The 16,323-nt window shown below is 42.8% G+C and overlaps 1 protein-coding gene across 2 annotated transcripts in view; it reads right to left on the reverse strand.

Annotated features, from left to right (window-relative positions):
* LOC126267267 (uncharacterized) overlaps positions 1 to 12,004 on the reverse strand; it is a 459,263-nt gene extending 447,259 nt beyond the window's left edge. For both annotated transcript variants that reach the window (XM_049972334.1, XM_049972333.1), the window contains exon 1: positions 11,720 to 12,004. In XM_049972334.1, coding sequence (XP_049828291.1) covers positions 11,720 to 11,909 — 190 coding nt within the window. In that variant the 5' untranslated portion in view covers positions 11,910 to 12,004. The remainder of the gene's footprint in view (positions 1 to 11,719) is intronic.
* Between the last annotated feature and the right edge of the window lie 4,319 nt (positions 12,005 to 16,323).

A 16,323-nucleotide genomic window follows, 5' to 3' on the forward strand; every position in this document is an offset into this window, starting at 1 on the left:
TTTTTAATCACTTTACCTTAATTGGGACCAGGATGCAGTAAAGATTAGTCTACGTAAGCTGTGCGTTATGTTTGCAGAATGATGGGAAAGATTTGACCAACTTTCTTATGGGGCTGAAAATACTCTTGTTCTTTATTTCGCAACGAACTAGCTAGAGAGGATGAGTTATGAAACTGAGGAGGATGTCGACAGCAGAATGATGGTTATGCTAACGTGAACAGGGGCAGGTCATAAATACGAACTGTGACGAAAGACGTTACTGAATGTGACGACACGGAGCGTCGATGACAGCTTCAGGTCCAACTGTGAGCAGGCTACAGTCAACCCAATTCCAGATTTACGTCCAAGATTTCACGGCAAGATGGTTTGCTGTCGCATTCTGCTTCTGACGCAAAACAACACGTGAAATGTTATTTACTGCGCATTTAGTCTTAAGGTGACGCAACAGCAGAACTTTTGACCGATTTTACAGTCTCCTGTTTCAGAGATACTTCTTAAAAGTCGTAGCTATGGAATGTTACGGGGGACATGTTCCCTCTAATTTTTTCACTGCAGCTCGATTTTGATGATAAATGTAAACGCAGACCTTCTTAAATCAGTGTCAGGGACGTTTTGAGCACGCTATTGGAATTAAAATGCTAGTGTTCGTCAAGTAAAATTATAAAACCGGTTACTTCGTTATTTTCATTTTTAACTTCTTGTAAGGACTCAAATTTGTATAGAACGCTCATTGTATCACTTATAGTTTAACACCACTGATCAAGACCTACTTTGTGTGAGAGTATAAACATACAACACGAATAATAGCTATGCATCTTTATCAAACATCATGACCTGCATCCATATTTAAAGGGTGTGTTGATTGTACTGCAGTAACCACCTTCGCAAGAAAAAGGTTAATCTACTGCTTCCGTTTGAATGCACACAGACATTGAATATTTTGGACGACATTATATCCATAAGGTATAAATAACATGTATAGGACTGCAAACGTTTGAAATAATCGAAAATACCATATAAGTAAACTAAAACAAGCCAGTAGGATTTTCATCGTTCACCAAATGGCTTTTTAATTTATTAGGCACATGTCACGCGGACTTGCACCATTTGAGGGCGCGTAACTGAATAAAGCTTTAACTTAACTCCAACATCCCGTAATTTACAAAGAAAAGTTTCAATATGGAACACACACTTTAGAAAGGATAAATAACTCAAATCTTATCGTACACAGGGATCGGGGAGGCCACGAAATGTTGAAATCTGATAGGTTATTCTAGGTTTACCCATTGGACTATTTAAAGTACGTTATGTACCAATTTGTGTGTCATTCAACACATGAGTATCTTTTGAGAGCAGCAGCAGCCAAAGACACTACAATATGTCGCCGATCTCCATCAGTTGTTATACTCTATTGTTTGTCATAAATAACCGAGATTCGTAACCGAGGTCGCTAATGTACGATAATGCGATTGCGCTCGATCTGGAGGTATTAATTTCATTACTGGCGGGGGAAGAAATTTCCATGTCCCTCTATGTGCTTAAATGGATTAAATTCTGAATCTCTGCGCAGTTTGTAATTGGATTCAGATGTGTATTTATGAGAAATACCTGTCGGGTGGTGATGACAATTTCGGCATCCCTCTTGATGCTTTTCAAAAGGGGTAGTCTATATAAACAACCGCTTTTTCTCTCCCTTCTGTTAATTGCATATTCGTCCATAACACAAACAGGACATCGCAGTCCACAAGAACTTATCACAGTAATTCAGACGATATAGATTCACACATGACACTTCATTGACACATCGGAGGTCGGGATGGAAGTCATCTCTCGAACTATCACCTTCCAAAGAAACCAGTGCAGAATTCCCATCTTGACCCCGGCAGTGTGATCTGCGTGTGTGTTTAGCTTTGACTTGTCACATACAGAAATTAATCTAAAATTTACATTATCTGGTGACACTTTAAAAGCTTTTATTTTTTAACTTTTATAATATAAATATGAATTACTGTAACAAAAGTATCTTGCTGCTATTTTATTTTAATATTTTCATTCATTTTATATGAATAATGCCCATTGAGTTTAACGTAAATGATGTGAAAATGTTTCATTTATTTATTCTTCTTTCCAGTTATTCTTGAATTTGTAAATAGAAATTTAATATACTAGAATATCCTACATTTTAAATCAGCTATAGTACCATACGCAGTCGAATAACATATTGGCTGTGAAGTCTTCTGATTTAATTTTTGTATTTAAAAAACGTGACAGTGCTTCGTCCATGGTGACGTCGTATAGTTTCCCAATGTCATTACACTGTCACGTCGCCTCTCTTTATTTGCCTGAACATCTCTACCACATCAGTCATAAGGGCGTTATTGTCAATAGGATTTAGATACTGACACAATAGAAGACAAAGAGAATGTGAGAATGAAATGACTGGAAACCAACTCAGGTCAATGGCGGGATTGAATCTGCAGCACCGGTGATCTTCTCATTCCAAATACCGTGCGTAACCCTCTCTGCCTGTGTCCTTGACGTCCCGTCATTTTTACTTTCTTCACATCGACATTTTTAATAACAAGAAGTTGCTGAATGGTCATTAAAGTTTATGGTAAGTATTAATTTACGTTACGTGCATCACTTTTTATTGCTAACGAAGACACCGAGCATAAAGGGGAAAGTTTAAGAGACTGAATTTTTGCAGTGAAATCACAAATGAGCACCAGACCCTCCCGATTCATGTTTCATGTGTTCTAATCTTGACGTAAAACGTTTGATCGAAACGCCATATCCGATTCCTTTCTCAGTTCTCTCCTACAGAGGCAGTACTACATCCATGCCTGAAACCATTAAGCTTGAAATGCCATCTACAACTATAATAACATGTATTTATTTGTATGTATTCACAATTAATTATGGTTACTGTCGTTCCTTCAACGTTTCTATTGTTCTCTCAGCTAGCAATTTGAAAAAAAAAAAGAAGGCGTAGAGGAGACAGCCTTGTTGGACACCGCTTGTTTTCATTATTACATTAGTGTCGCGATTGATGTATGATTCGAATGTTATTTACAGTGTTGAGGTGACACAAAAAGAGATTGTCTTTTTTAGTTTTACAGTGCAAGTTTTGTGCAATATAAGTCACTAAAGCGTATTAACTCGAGTTGTCATTAGTGGGTTGTCAGCTTGTGTTCTTTGAAATATCATTAAAACATTCGAATTCAAAACTGTCACCTGGCTCAGTCACAGAAATATACAGGGTATTAAAAGATATAATATTGCATACTTTGAAAGGTGGCAGTATGGACAAAAAAAGTTTCCAGTAAACTTGGGCTCCAAAATGCATACTTTAAGAACTAAGAGCATTTGTTCTTCTTCACTACCGTTAAAAACCTCTCTTCTTCTGCAAGCTCTTTATTATTACGAACAGCCTAAAGAATACAGTAAACAAATGAGGACACATTCCTCTGTGGTTGAGCATGGGTACAGAATGCAGTAACCATCTGTTAGTGTTGCTACTGTAAACTGTATTCACGGGTAAGTGCAGCGCACACATTAGCTCTAATGAAATCATTTGTGTTGTGGCAAATTCTGAAATGCTTTTACATTCAACTTTTATCTTTGCATGTACCAGAATAATGGAGCCTGTTATTCCACACGGGAAATGGCGGAAGATGCTTCCATTTGCCAGACCATGATAAAATATCATGTCTACCATTTCCCATGCTGTACCCGGGGACAATAACATAGGAATATGCCTCGTTTGTTCACTGAATTCTGTAGGTTGTTCGTAATAACAAAGAGCTAACAGTAGAAGATATGCGTTACACAGAAAATATGGGAAAGTGCTCATAACTCTTAACGTATGCATTTTAGAGCCCATGTTTACCAGACATTTTTTCCCTCCATACTACCACCTCAAAACCATTGGAATATTTTTTTATCACCCTGTATATTACATTATTGTGAACTATGTTGATGACCAAACGCTACTGTTGAATGCCTCTCACAGTTACTTAATGGTGGAAGAATATGTCAACTGAATGAACTTGAGTTTACACATTATGTACGCACTTGAGAAAAATCTTGGACCAGTGAACTAGCGGCCGGCTGGTCCCGGCGGAGATTCGAGTCCTCCCTCGGGCATGGGTGTGTGTGTGTTTGTCCTTAAGATAATTTAGGTTAAGTAGTGTGTAAGCTTAGAGACTGATGACCTTAGCAGTTAAGTCCCATAAAATACCACACACATTTGAACTAGCGGCTGATGAATTTACTGCAAAGTTACAGGCTGACCATGCATCACTTCATTGATAAACAGACAGTAAGATATTTAAAACAGAAGAGAAAACTGCCGGTTTGAGTAACCGAACGTACTTATTTACTACGAAGTAAAATATTTGTGATTTAAGACGTCGGTAAACAGCCACTTACAGAACAATTCAAAGCGTGGAAAATGAAGTAGAGTACAATAGCTTGTGATTTATTGATCATTACCTGTCGCTTGACTGCTGCTTGATGGTTCATAACAAACTTTGCATTCATTTGGAAAACTTGAAGATACGTGCTGACACGTGTATGATACTTAACGCGTGCTTTAGAGTGACGCAGAGTTAAAGTCTGTAACGTACAGAACTGTATCCACTCCTATTAACCTGTTCCATTCTTCCGGCTGGGACAAAGAAGGGAAGGTGAGGTGGAAAGGTCGCAAGCCTAACTATATCAATTTCGTCATTGCCATTGGAAAAAATATCTCTTTGAACTCCTTGTAACCTAGTGACCTATGTCATCTATTCCACATATTAGCAAGAACAGGTCAATAAGTACCCATACTTGTTCGGAGTAATCTGTTGCCAGTAACTATGACGCGAAGTAAAGCACTGAACTTGTGTGTGAATTATCTGTAGAGCAGGATTTCTCAGGCTATGTTCCGCGGGAACTGGATACGTGCTTATCGAAAAACTACTCATAACATGGCGTTTTTTTCGACATTTTAACGATACTAATTATTTTTTAATTTTTTAAGGTTTCTGTATTTTTAGTTATAATTTAAAATCGAAGTAATCAATAAAAAACGTTTTTCTCATTTTTTGAAATTTTATTAACCTTCAATGTAAACAATGTGTTCCATCAAAACACTAGGATTCTCAAACCGTTCGTCAGTGGAAAAGCTCGGGAACCCCTGCTCTAGAGTGAGAGGTATACATGCCAATACCTAGTGCTAATATCTTTTAGAGGACGACGGTTCAATCCCGCGCCCGGCCATCCTGATTTAGGTTTTCCGTGATTTCCCTAAATCACTCCTGGCAAATGCCGGGGTGGTTCCTCTGAAAGGGCACAGCCGACTTCCTTCCCCATCCTTCCCTAATCCGATGAGACCGATGACCACGCTGTCTGGTCTTCTTCTACAAACAACCAGCTACCAACTATTATCTTTTATTAAAGTCTGGGACTAGCACGGAAGATTTTGGGGTTCTGAGACAGTAAGCGTAATTTGTGGTTCGTACTGTTGCTTGTGAGAGGAACGTATCTGACTGGCATCGAAGTCGTTCAGATTATCAATTATGGCTTAATGTACAAGGTGATAATTATTGAACTGTATGAATAAAACGTAAATTAGTCAGAAACTACGGCGTGTACACGCTTTATTCAACATGTAAACGTCACTACAGATATTCGGATTTAGGTTATGACATGTTCGATACGCCTGTCATTTTATTGGCGATGACGTGGCGCAGACGATTAGCAAAATTCTGCATGACCCCCTGAAGTATCGGAATATCGATGTTGTCGATGACCGCCTCAGTGGCTGTCTTCAACTCAGTAATGGTTTTGAGGTTATTGCTTGTCTTTTATATAGCCCGCAAAAAGAGTCGCATGTGTTCATATGCGGAGAATATGGCGGCCAGTGGAGGGTCATTCCAGTGTCCTCTGGGTACCCCAGAACCAGAATCAGGGCATCAGACACCCTCCTGCTTCGATGGTGTCGAGCTCCGTCTTGCATGAAGCACATCATGTCGAAATCAGGTTTACTTTGCATAATGGGGATAAAATCATCTTCCAACATCTTCACGTACTGTTCGGTAGTCACCGTGCCATCAAGGAATATCGCACAGATTATTCCGTGACTGGACGTGACACACCACACAGTCATCCGTGGAGGGTGAAGAGACTTCTCGATAGCGAAATGCGGATTCTCCGTCCCATAAATGCGCCTATCTTGCTTATTGACGCACCTGCCCAAATGCAACTGAGCTTTGTCGCTAAACCAAATCATACATGCGCATACTAATTCCTATCAAGCCCCGCGGCCAACCGTGCACTTTGAACGTCTTAACGCAAACGGTTCAGAAGTTATGACGATTTTATTTCATATAATTCAATAATTGTCACCCTGTATGAAACATCTTTAGTCCCAAACGCAAAAGATCAACCCAAATAATGACGAGCTTGTAGACTGAAGGTTTCTATCTACAGGTCTGTAAATTATCCGTATACCAGCAAGCACTGCCGTTGTTGTTCTTTTGTAACTTACATTTACAACAAAAGTGTATTATTATTAATTGTTGTGCAAGTATTTGTGTAAAAAAAACTGTGTTTGAGTTTCTCGCTTTCTTTCGAAGTTGTGTGGGTGATACTTTACTAGATTAATTGTTAGATTAATAAGTTGGCTGTCTCTTTTGGCATATTTAAATTCGAGAGTACTAGCAGACTAATGTCATGCCGTAAAGGAAATAATGTCATATACACAGGAAAGATGCCACAGAAAATTTATTTGTTTTTAATGAGTTAGTTGTATATAGTTAAGCAGCGTTAGAAACCATTTATTATTTTTTGCATTTCTCTACGTGGAATGAAAGATCGCAGCAATAGAGGCGTTGCATTTTCTTCCTGAAGAGAAATGGTTGGGCCCATACGTTACCGTACTGTCGTTTTCTTCGAGACATGTTCTTATGCTTTCTTCAACGTAGAGATGTCGATCTCTTGTCCAATCTTCGTGAATCTCGGCAAGTACTCTGTTTCAACGATGTTCAAAGAAACAAAACATGCATTCCTAAACATGCCTGTCATCTATTCGATCTTCATGATTGATGCTGCATTATAATTGGAAGTGACCAGCGTTGGCATTTATTACTTGAAAAGATGGGAATCTGCTGTTTGATTACTAAGAAAATCATAGCAAACTCATACTGTCACAAGCATTAATGAACTTCGAAATTTGCTGCACATATAAATTATCATCATACTGCATATACACTCTATGCGGTGCAAATATCAACTGGGCGCTATGAAAGAAGTAACATTAATCGCTTACTACACAATTGGTAAGGGAACTTGCATTTTTTTCTTTTTCAACAGTCTTGCGCTAACACTTCGACACTGCAGAAACCTGCCTCTGTTGTCACACCTGCCACTCGCCTCCGAGTGAACCAAGCAGAGCTGCAGTGATGTTGAGATATAGCGGCCGCCTTGTCCTTCCTCAGGAGCCGGCAAATAATCAAGCGATTCTAACGGCGGACGACCGTATCTGCGTGCCAGCCTTTGTTTGTGTGCAAGAAACCAGAAAAACATCTATTTTATCACTTGTTATTTTTAGTGGTAGTAGGAGGAGGAGATCGCTAAACCCTGGTAGAAGAGGCCATTCTTCTTTGGACGTACAGACGGTGGATATTACAACACCGCTTGGAGGTCCGTGCGATGACACGATGACAGAACGGTTTATTGGGAAAGATTTCAGTGCGTCTCGTTTTCTGCGTCGACGCGATCTTTTCAGCACATATTTGTAGAATTTGTAACCTATGACGTCCAACAAAGATAAATGGTGAAGGTTCTTGATATGGTTATTGATAGTACTTCATGGAGATTTGACATGATTTACAAAATGATGTAGCATTTTTCTATGTACGTGCATAACTCGGGGAACTTTTTCAAATTCCGCATTGCTAGCTTGCGCCCGACAACGGTATCCACATAGTATCTGAGCGCACAGAGATGGACACTTGAAGAGGACACTCAGTTGTCCAGTTTTAAAAGCTCTCATTACTTGTGAATTTCGGTATCAGTTGCGCACTGTTCATAACTTGGTTAGTGCTAATATAATTGCTGAAGAAATTAAACTTTCCAGAACCAGAAACAGTTGATTACTGAGCGATTCTGCAGCTTCTCACCTGCCGTCTCGTATAGATGGGTTAATACAATCACGAATGTATTCAACCTATTGTATGTGAATGACACACAGGAAATGGAAGTAATTAATCTGGCAAAAACTATTCTGCTCCAAGCACTGAACATATTTTGCAGGACCTAAAATCTCTACAACTTACCAGTTAGCTGTTTTACGCAGTCTCCTGAGCATTGGTACGGGGTAGTCGTTTAAAATGTGTTGGAGCCCGCTGAACTGGAAACGGAATACGAGTGTCGTAGAAATTAGGTCAGTACCTCCACCCCTCGAAAATTTTCTGCGTCCAGTTTCATAATGACAAATAACCACATAGCATCTTGGTTGAATTTATTGAATTGACACATGTCAGAAGCAGGCACACCTGTGTTGAAGTGTAATTTTTATGTAACCTACAGGTTACTGCGGTCCTTGGAAATATGGAACTCATCTGAAAGTGAAGAGAGAACAAACACTGTCAGTTGTCTGTGCACTGACCATTCTGATGACAGTGACTGACTTCGGATGAGGTACTGCAATTTATAAAGAGAAAGTCAGATTTTTGCGACTGATGCTTCTTTTCGCGAATATTATCAAAATATGTCTTTTATCGAATAATGTGAGATACAACATATTGGCAATTATAAACAGAGAGATTTTGTACTTGGCGATTAAAAGTATTTTTTATGGTAGATTTGAGAAAGAGCTCTCTTGCTGGGAGTATTACTGGAGTACTGGGAGGAGTGATTGACGACGTTATGTACATATTCACTAAGTGGTAAAGGCTAATTATAAATAATATTCGAAAACCGCATTCGGCTCGTAGCAAGTTTGGATTGTTACGGATTCAATTCAAAACTGGATTATAGCGATCGCCCATTCTTTTTTTCACATAGTAGATTTGCACATGTGCATTTCTACTCCGCAAGTAACAATATAGTGTGTGACGTAAGGTACATAATTTACTAACACCACTTTCCCCAATTCGTCTCACCGTTGGCACCCAGGAAGAACGATCGTCGGTACCCCTTCGTATGATGTCAGATTTGTCAGATTTTTCAGTCGTGGTCGTCGTTAAGGTAGATGCATGATGGAAAACATAAAGTGTAAGTTGACTCGTACTGAAAGGTAATCTATCATAATTTAAGGTTCCCAGCGAAGCACAGTGCGTCTCTTGTGGCACCTGCCAATAGAGATCGTCAGTCGCTTTCTGCAGCACCTTTGAACTGATATCCCGTATATTGATTTTTATTAATCTAATATGAAAATTAGCCGGTAGAGGCGGAATAATCTGAAATTTCATTGAATTTTAAGTCGCAGGACTTTGCCAGTAGTTACTTTATGCAAAAAGAGAACATGTGTGTCTCTTAATCCTCAAGATTTTTGCTCATTTTGCATGTTTATTTATTAGCTATTATCGCTAGCTCTATAGCAAAGTATTAACCACGGTATTGGCTTTATTACCACCGTTATTTCGATTGGTACTATATTCGGGGTAACATAACATTACTCAAGAATGAATCACTACCACTTTCTACCCTGCCTATCTACTCTTTCTAGCAATCACCCAGACATCCCTTACAATTTCATCGAATATTGTGACACATATTTTACAGTTCACATGCTATTTTTCAGGGAACGTACCCAGCAACTTGTAGCATTATTAACACATGGAACTTAAGCCGCACCTTTGGCAATATGTTCTCACGATGCGGTCAGTGAAATTGAGTCTGCCACGGACACCTCTGAATATTTTTTATTGGAATTACGATCCAGCAGGCAGCAGACGTCTGCCTGAGAAATGGATGGCGTGACTTGGGCTGTTTCTCGACGCAAGGAACGGCGAAAGCGCAGCGACTGTTCGAAATGCCAGTCGGTACTCGAGACCCACGGCTACGCTTTTAGCGGGATGGGGCGGCGCAGGCGCAGGCGAGGAATAAATATAGCTTGCGAGCGGTTGCCTTCCCGGTCGGCGGCGGCGCTGAATTACCGCACGCCCGTGCCCGTGCCCGTCCGTCTCCGCACAGCACCGCGGTTAATTAACGCGTCGCCGCACCTGCCCGCCGTATATTTAGAAATTGCCGCTGCACTTTTCAAGCGGCCATTCACTTCGCACTGAGATTCCGACGGCGCGCACCGTCTCCAGTCTGTGAATCTGCGGGACGAAAGCCTGGCCTGGTCTAAACTCAGTTTTTGGCAGTGCACGCGGAGAGTTTCTTGAGCTGCTTCCAAGCGAGTGCCGCCCTTGTAACCCAACACCACAGACTATTTCATGACGTCTCCCTAACGGGCGCTGAATGACACGATCGCTACACGAGATTCTGTCTGGTACAGCGATTCCGATGGCGTCTCCTGCAATCCTGTCACTTCATCAAAATGTTTCCAGCATCCTATTCGATACGCAAAGAAAATCCCTACGACAAAGCGATGTTTTCCGTTTTCTGGCACGTGCTCAGAATCACCGGACTATTCAGATTAAAGAAGATTATAAAAGATTTCACGAATGTTTTCAGAAACGGGTAAAACAATGAAGATACTTTCTAAATCTGTCGGTTACATCATATCCATCCGTCTTATAACAGGAACCTACTTTGGGATCCGCTGTTGCTTCTTGGTACTCTAAAAAATATTACATTCCAGAATATTAGTTTCCCACTATTTGTGAGTGATTGAAGTCTTGCGTTTAGCTTAACTTTAGCCATCCATGTCTTTCATATAGCACTTAGCGTGAATTATTCACAACACGTTGTGTGGTATTTCGAATTTCTGTTGTTACTACCGGTGTGGAATACTGCTGGAGTAGATTACCATGACCATTGTACATTGCGATGCACTAACATACGCAATGGGGAACGAAAATCACCCATGACTTCTCAACGCCGTAGTAGCGGACTTGGAGATGGCTAAGGTTGACCCCTTTGTGGCGATAAACAGCGGTCCATACGCGATATGGCGTTTGAAAATGCTTGTAGATAGTGAAACTGTCAGAGGCTTACGTGTTGTTTGTAACAACGTATGAAATATTTGTAGTGTTATACATATTTCAATTCTCTCTTTTATGCACTTCTCACTAACTCCATCCGACAAACCGCAGTAAATGCTGAGTAACGTAACGAAAGCACAAGATGGTGTTTTACTCCCACTCACTAGATAACTATCACTGAGTGCTGAAAACCCTAATGCAAGTTACGTCTTAAACGATGAGGGGTACCAAATGAAGATGCTTCTGTGGCGGACCCCGATCGTACCTACATGCACCACTGTAGTCACGTACAGCGACCTGTTGCTTGTCTCTCTATTGGGTTCATTGGTCGCGGCTTATTCACCATCACTGTACGTTAGTTATCGGTCTATCAGAGGAATAACACTAACAAATGATGGTATCGATCCTCATCTGCGGGAGTAGCCTCAGTTAGGTAAACGGGAATCGACATCGGCGCAGAGTATTCCGTTACTTCTCATTCGGCGTCTCATTACCGTGTTGGACGGCTTCTGTAAAGGCGAGAGGCACGTAACACAGAGACACATGAAAAAAGTAGCGAGCAGGGCGCAGGTGGCACTTACACCAGAACACTGCCACAAAGTCCTTCTCGTTGAGGATGCGCTCAAGCTGCTTGGCCGTGACCTCCTCGATGACGGCGGCCGCTTCAGCGTCCTTGCTGGGCGCGGATGCCTTCTTAGCGGCGCGGGCGCCGGGGAACGCCGCGGCCGCCAGAAGGGCGAGCAGTAGCAGCCGCACGCTGCCGCCTGCCATGGCTGATGGCTGCTCCTCGCACTGAGCCCCGCTCTGCTGTGTGCGCGCAGCCCTCCCTCGAGAGCGGCTCTGGCGCAGCTCGGCGGCGGCGCGCTGCACCCGCCGAGCCAGGGGCGCCACCGGCGGCGCCGAGCTTAGGACCGTCCGCGCGGGGGCGCGCCGCCTCCCCCAGCCACCGGCCCGCCGCGCTCCAGACCGCTGGCGTGCTCCACACGTTCCACGGAGTGGACACGGCACGAGAGGGTATCTCCAGAAAAAACATCTCAGGAAGGTTACAAAACTGAAACTGCACACAACTGGAAATGTCCGAGACTTGTTTGGCAGGCATGAGAATGAAATAAGACCACTGGCCTTGATATTCGCCAAACGGAAATCCAGTAAAGAAATTGTGGCCTGTGTTAGGGAAGAAAGCTATCAGTCTCCTCTGGCATCTCACAAAGAATTAAAGTAGATCATTTGTTAGCTTCTAACCCTTGATGTGGCTTCCGTGCATGCTCTCAGAGAAGTAATTTCTTATCTCCAGAAAATTTCTCCTACCAGCAAGGCCGCGAGATCCGTGGACTTCTCGTAATACTGCAGGTGTTCGTGTCTAAACTTGCTACACGAATGTACTGGGACAGGGAAGAAACAGTTAACAGAATTTTAACATAAATTATATACCAGCGGGAAAATACTCTTATCGAAGAACAAAAAATGCGAATATATTCCTGATTATTTAAAAGACTCTGACTGAAAAGAGATATTTACATATTAAGTTTATATACTTGCTTAATATACATATGATTTACCCGTGATTGCGGTCGTTCGATTCGCAATTTCATCAGCTTTTAGGGTCTGTAATCACAATTTAGTTGTGTTGATCTATCACATCTCTTTTTTTGTGGGAGCTGGATATAATGGTTGACTTGGCCTCGCCGGCGTGAGTGTCATCACTCTGGAAAAATCCATGATGTACAAGTTCACCATTCAGGATCTACACATGTACTAATCCCCAGGAGTATTCATGCTGATTTGGATACCAAAGGTGGCTCTACATAAAATTCGTTAAATGTTAGTATTTGAGCCGTGGTAAAAAATTGCTGTTTTGAAAAGCGCGTTGCAGCGCGTAGTGTGAAGCAGTCGCCCTCAGTTTCTGACGGTGGCTGTGGCGATCGCAGCTTTGGTGTCTCCCTCTGGTGGGAAAGGGGAAAGGTTGCCTGTTCACGTGCATTTAAGGGGCGCTTTGAGCTCGCCAGCCGGTCAATCTGGGTCAGTCTCTCGTCCCCTCGTCCCCTGCTTGCTAGTCTGTCTCTCGTCCGCATTTGTTAGGCAGTTAGTGTCTGTCTGCCGTTCAGATCAACCTTTAAAGCCGGCAAAATGAGTCTTTCCACTCCGCCAGTAAGAGAACTCAGCGAGTGGTCGGCCGGTCGGGGCTTATTTCCTGCACCTGAGTCTGCGCGTTAGACCGCCAGTCTGCTCGAGTTTGCTCAGGCAATGGTCGTTGGCGGTTCGATCGATCGGTTGGTCGGTCGCGCACTGAGACACAAGATGACTTGTCCGTCTTGAGCGTCGGTGTATGTGAGGTCGCCACGTGAATCCAGTGGGACGCGGCGTACAGCGAGGGGTAGTGACCTCGCGGTCGACACGAGAGCAACAGGAGTCAACCCACGACATCAGTCTGGCCGGTGCGAGCTGCGACGCCGTGAGTCGGGAGATCGGCGCGCCTTCCTGCGTCCGTTGAAGCGGATGGCAGCGGACGGTTCGGGAGAGCGATTTGGGGGTGCTGCGCCGGATCTTCTCGAGAAATCGCAGTTTATTGTAAGTTAAGTGATTGGTGATATGTTGTTTGATTTACTCTTGTTAAATTCTACATGTTTTCTTGGTGAGGTCACCAGCCGTTTTGCTTTGGGCTCGTCTCACCATTCTTCTCCGTTTGCCCACCCGCGGGAAGGTGGTTGTTTATAAATCGGGTGGTCCGTTATTCCCTTGTGGATTAGGGGCGGGTTAGAGCAACCTGCGGTTCGGGTTGTTCGGTAATCTCCCTATCAATCTACTGTACATTGGCAGCTGCCTCTGTCATTTTTGTATCGGATTTGGTGTGTTAACGAATTTATTGCTTGGAGTGTAACGGCCTAATACCTGAAATATGCTTTGATCTTTGGAAACTTTGAGATTATTGCCTATGATCTTGAGAGGCAGTATCTGTGTACTGTAGAGCATCTTAACTATTGTTTGGCCAACCTTGTAGAATTTTATATAAGATTGCATTTCATGGGCTTCTATTTAAATGATCATTTTAGTATATAAAGTTGCCGCCCTTTCAGCGTAACACTTTCTTAGAAGTTAAAAAAGTTGCACCTGCGGTGGCAAGGTTAATATATTAATTCTTAGTGTTTTGTACCATTTCCATCTCTCCTACGGGGGTGCATAGTTTGTGTGCTTGTGTAAATTGTTAAAGCTCTTAGTTTAAAGATATCTGGTGTGTTGCAGAGTTGCACTAGTGTAGTCTTTCAGAGGCTGTTGTGCGCGATCGTAACCAAGGCCATGTCAAAAGGGAGCCGCAAGGTAGTCTGCCCGAAAGCTCATACAGTCAAAACTTGTTTCTTCCTGCCTCTGAATAAATTGCAACTTTGATTTGCTTTCTGATTATAATTTTAAATCTGTTTCTTAAAAAAAAATGCTTTTAGGCGCTATTAAAGTGAATGAAATGGCTCTGAGACTATGGGGCTTAACATCTGAGGTCATCAGTCCCCTAGAACTTAGAACTACTTAAACCTAACTAACCTAAGGACGTCACACACGTCCTTGCCCGATGCAGGATTCGAACCTGCGACCGTAGCGGTCGCGCGGTTCCAGACTGAAGCGCCTAGAACTGCTCGGCCAAACTGGCCGGCAAAGTGAATAAAATTCCCATTTGTTAAAAGGAATTTGGTTGTGATTTTATCAGTTAGTACCTGACAACTACTTAAATGCTTACATAGTGTGATTAAATGTTCTTGATGAATCGCTAGCAAATAAAATAAATTCTTAAGAATATTCTTTGAAAATAAATGTTGGTACAGTATTATTTTGGTCAGTCTTTACACTGTTTGGGTATGATGGTGCATACTATCTGTGCTCTATGGATTTAAGTCCTGCAGAATACCCTCTTGTTCCACACGTGGTTATGCACTGTAAGTCATAAGAATGATAGACGCACTTTCCAAAGATTTGGAGGTCAGGATGACAACCACCTCGGGCATTGAAACAAGGATCACCTGTCTGGGTGCAATATGCACGACCAATTTCAGAAATCAGTGCTATGAGTCTGTTGGAAAACGGAACATTAGGACATCAGCTACCCCGTCACTGTGGAAGATGATATTAATTGTTGAGGACACCACCGTTGGATAGCTGTTTGGAAACGCTTTTCCAATTTCCACATGTTAAGATGTCTTCCACATTTTCGTCAATAAGAAACACTGTCTCTGTCTTTTGACATTTTGAAAAAAACGGGAATTATGCCGTATGTTTGCGTCGTTCTCTCGCGATATTTCGATGGCTTAACTCGCTGACTTCTTCAATAGCTACCCGAGAATGATCCTTGGGCGGATCGAATCCAGAATTTATGCCTGTAAGGTGCTGGGCGCTCCCTAGTCGGTCCGCGCCACATTGAGTGTTCCCCCTGCGGTCCACACCCTCTTCGGCCGCTCTCTGGGGTCTGACGCTGACGCTAAAATGACGGGCCTTGTCCTTGGCCCGAGTCTTAGGAGTTTAAGCTTTACTAGCTATTCCTCCTCTATTCCTCGCTGGTTGGGCCTCTGGTTATCTGTAAAAGAAAGAATTATCTACCAGATGTCTCTGGCGGCTTCTTATTCTTCTTGTGGTTCCCTAGCTGTCCAAACACGGTTTTGTTCAGACGAGATGTGTCCACTGGCGGCGTGTTCTGTTTGATGTACAGGACGGCTTGTTCCGTCATGTACTTCCAGTCGTCGTCGGTGAAGATCGGATAGCAGTTTATCAACTCCAGATCCGCACGGCGGACGAGTCCCCTCCCTTTGATCTTCTGGTTTAGGGGTTCACACCCCCAGTGGAACGAATAGGGTTTGTGGGGGAGGGGAGGGATATCGGTTACCGTGAAGGGATATGGATTACCATGGTGGCGATAGCTGCCGTCGCGTAGGGAGTCTGCAATCTTCCTAAGTACCTCCCTCATCCAGTTATTGTTGGAGAGGGGCAGGTACTCAAATTACGGCTCGTCTTCTTCTCCCTCGGTCTCCATGGGCGTCTCATCTGCCGTTTGCATGTCTGCAGAGGCAGAAGCGGCCGTTTCCAAGGGGGCCGTCTTTTTGCTGTCGGCGGGTATCCCCGACTCCGTGACCACTTCCCTAGCAACCTGCATTGCCGCATTTGCCAGGGAGAGGGTCGTCTGCATTTCCGCGTCTACCCCCATACT

The sequence above is a fragment of the Schistocerca gregaria genome, chromosome 4, assembly GCF_023897955.1.
Source record: "Schistocerca gregaria isolate iqSchGreg1 chromosome 4, iqSchGreg1.2, whole genome shotgun sequence".
In the NCBI taxonomy this organism is placed as follows: Eukaryota; Metazoa; Arthropoda; class Insecta; order Orthoptera; family Acrididae; genus Schistocerca; species Schistocerca gregaria.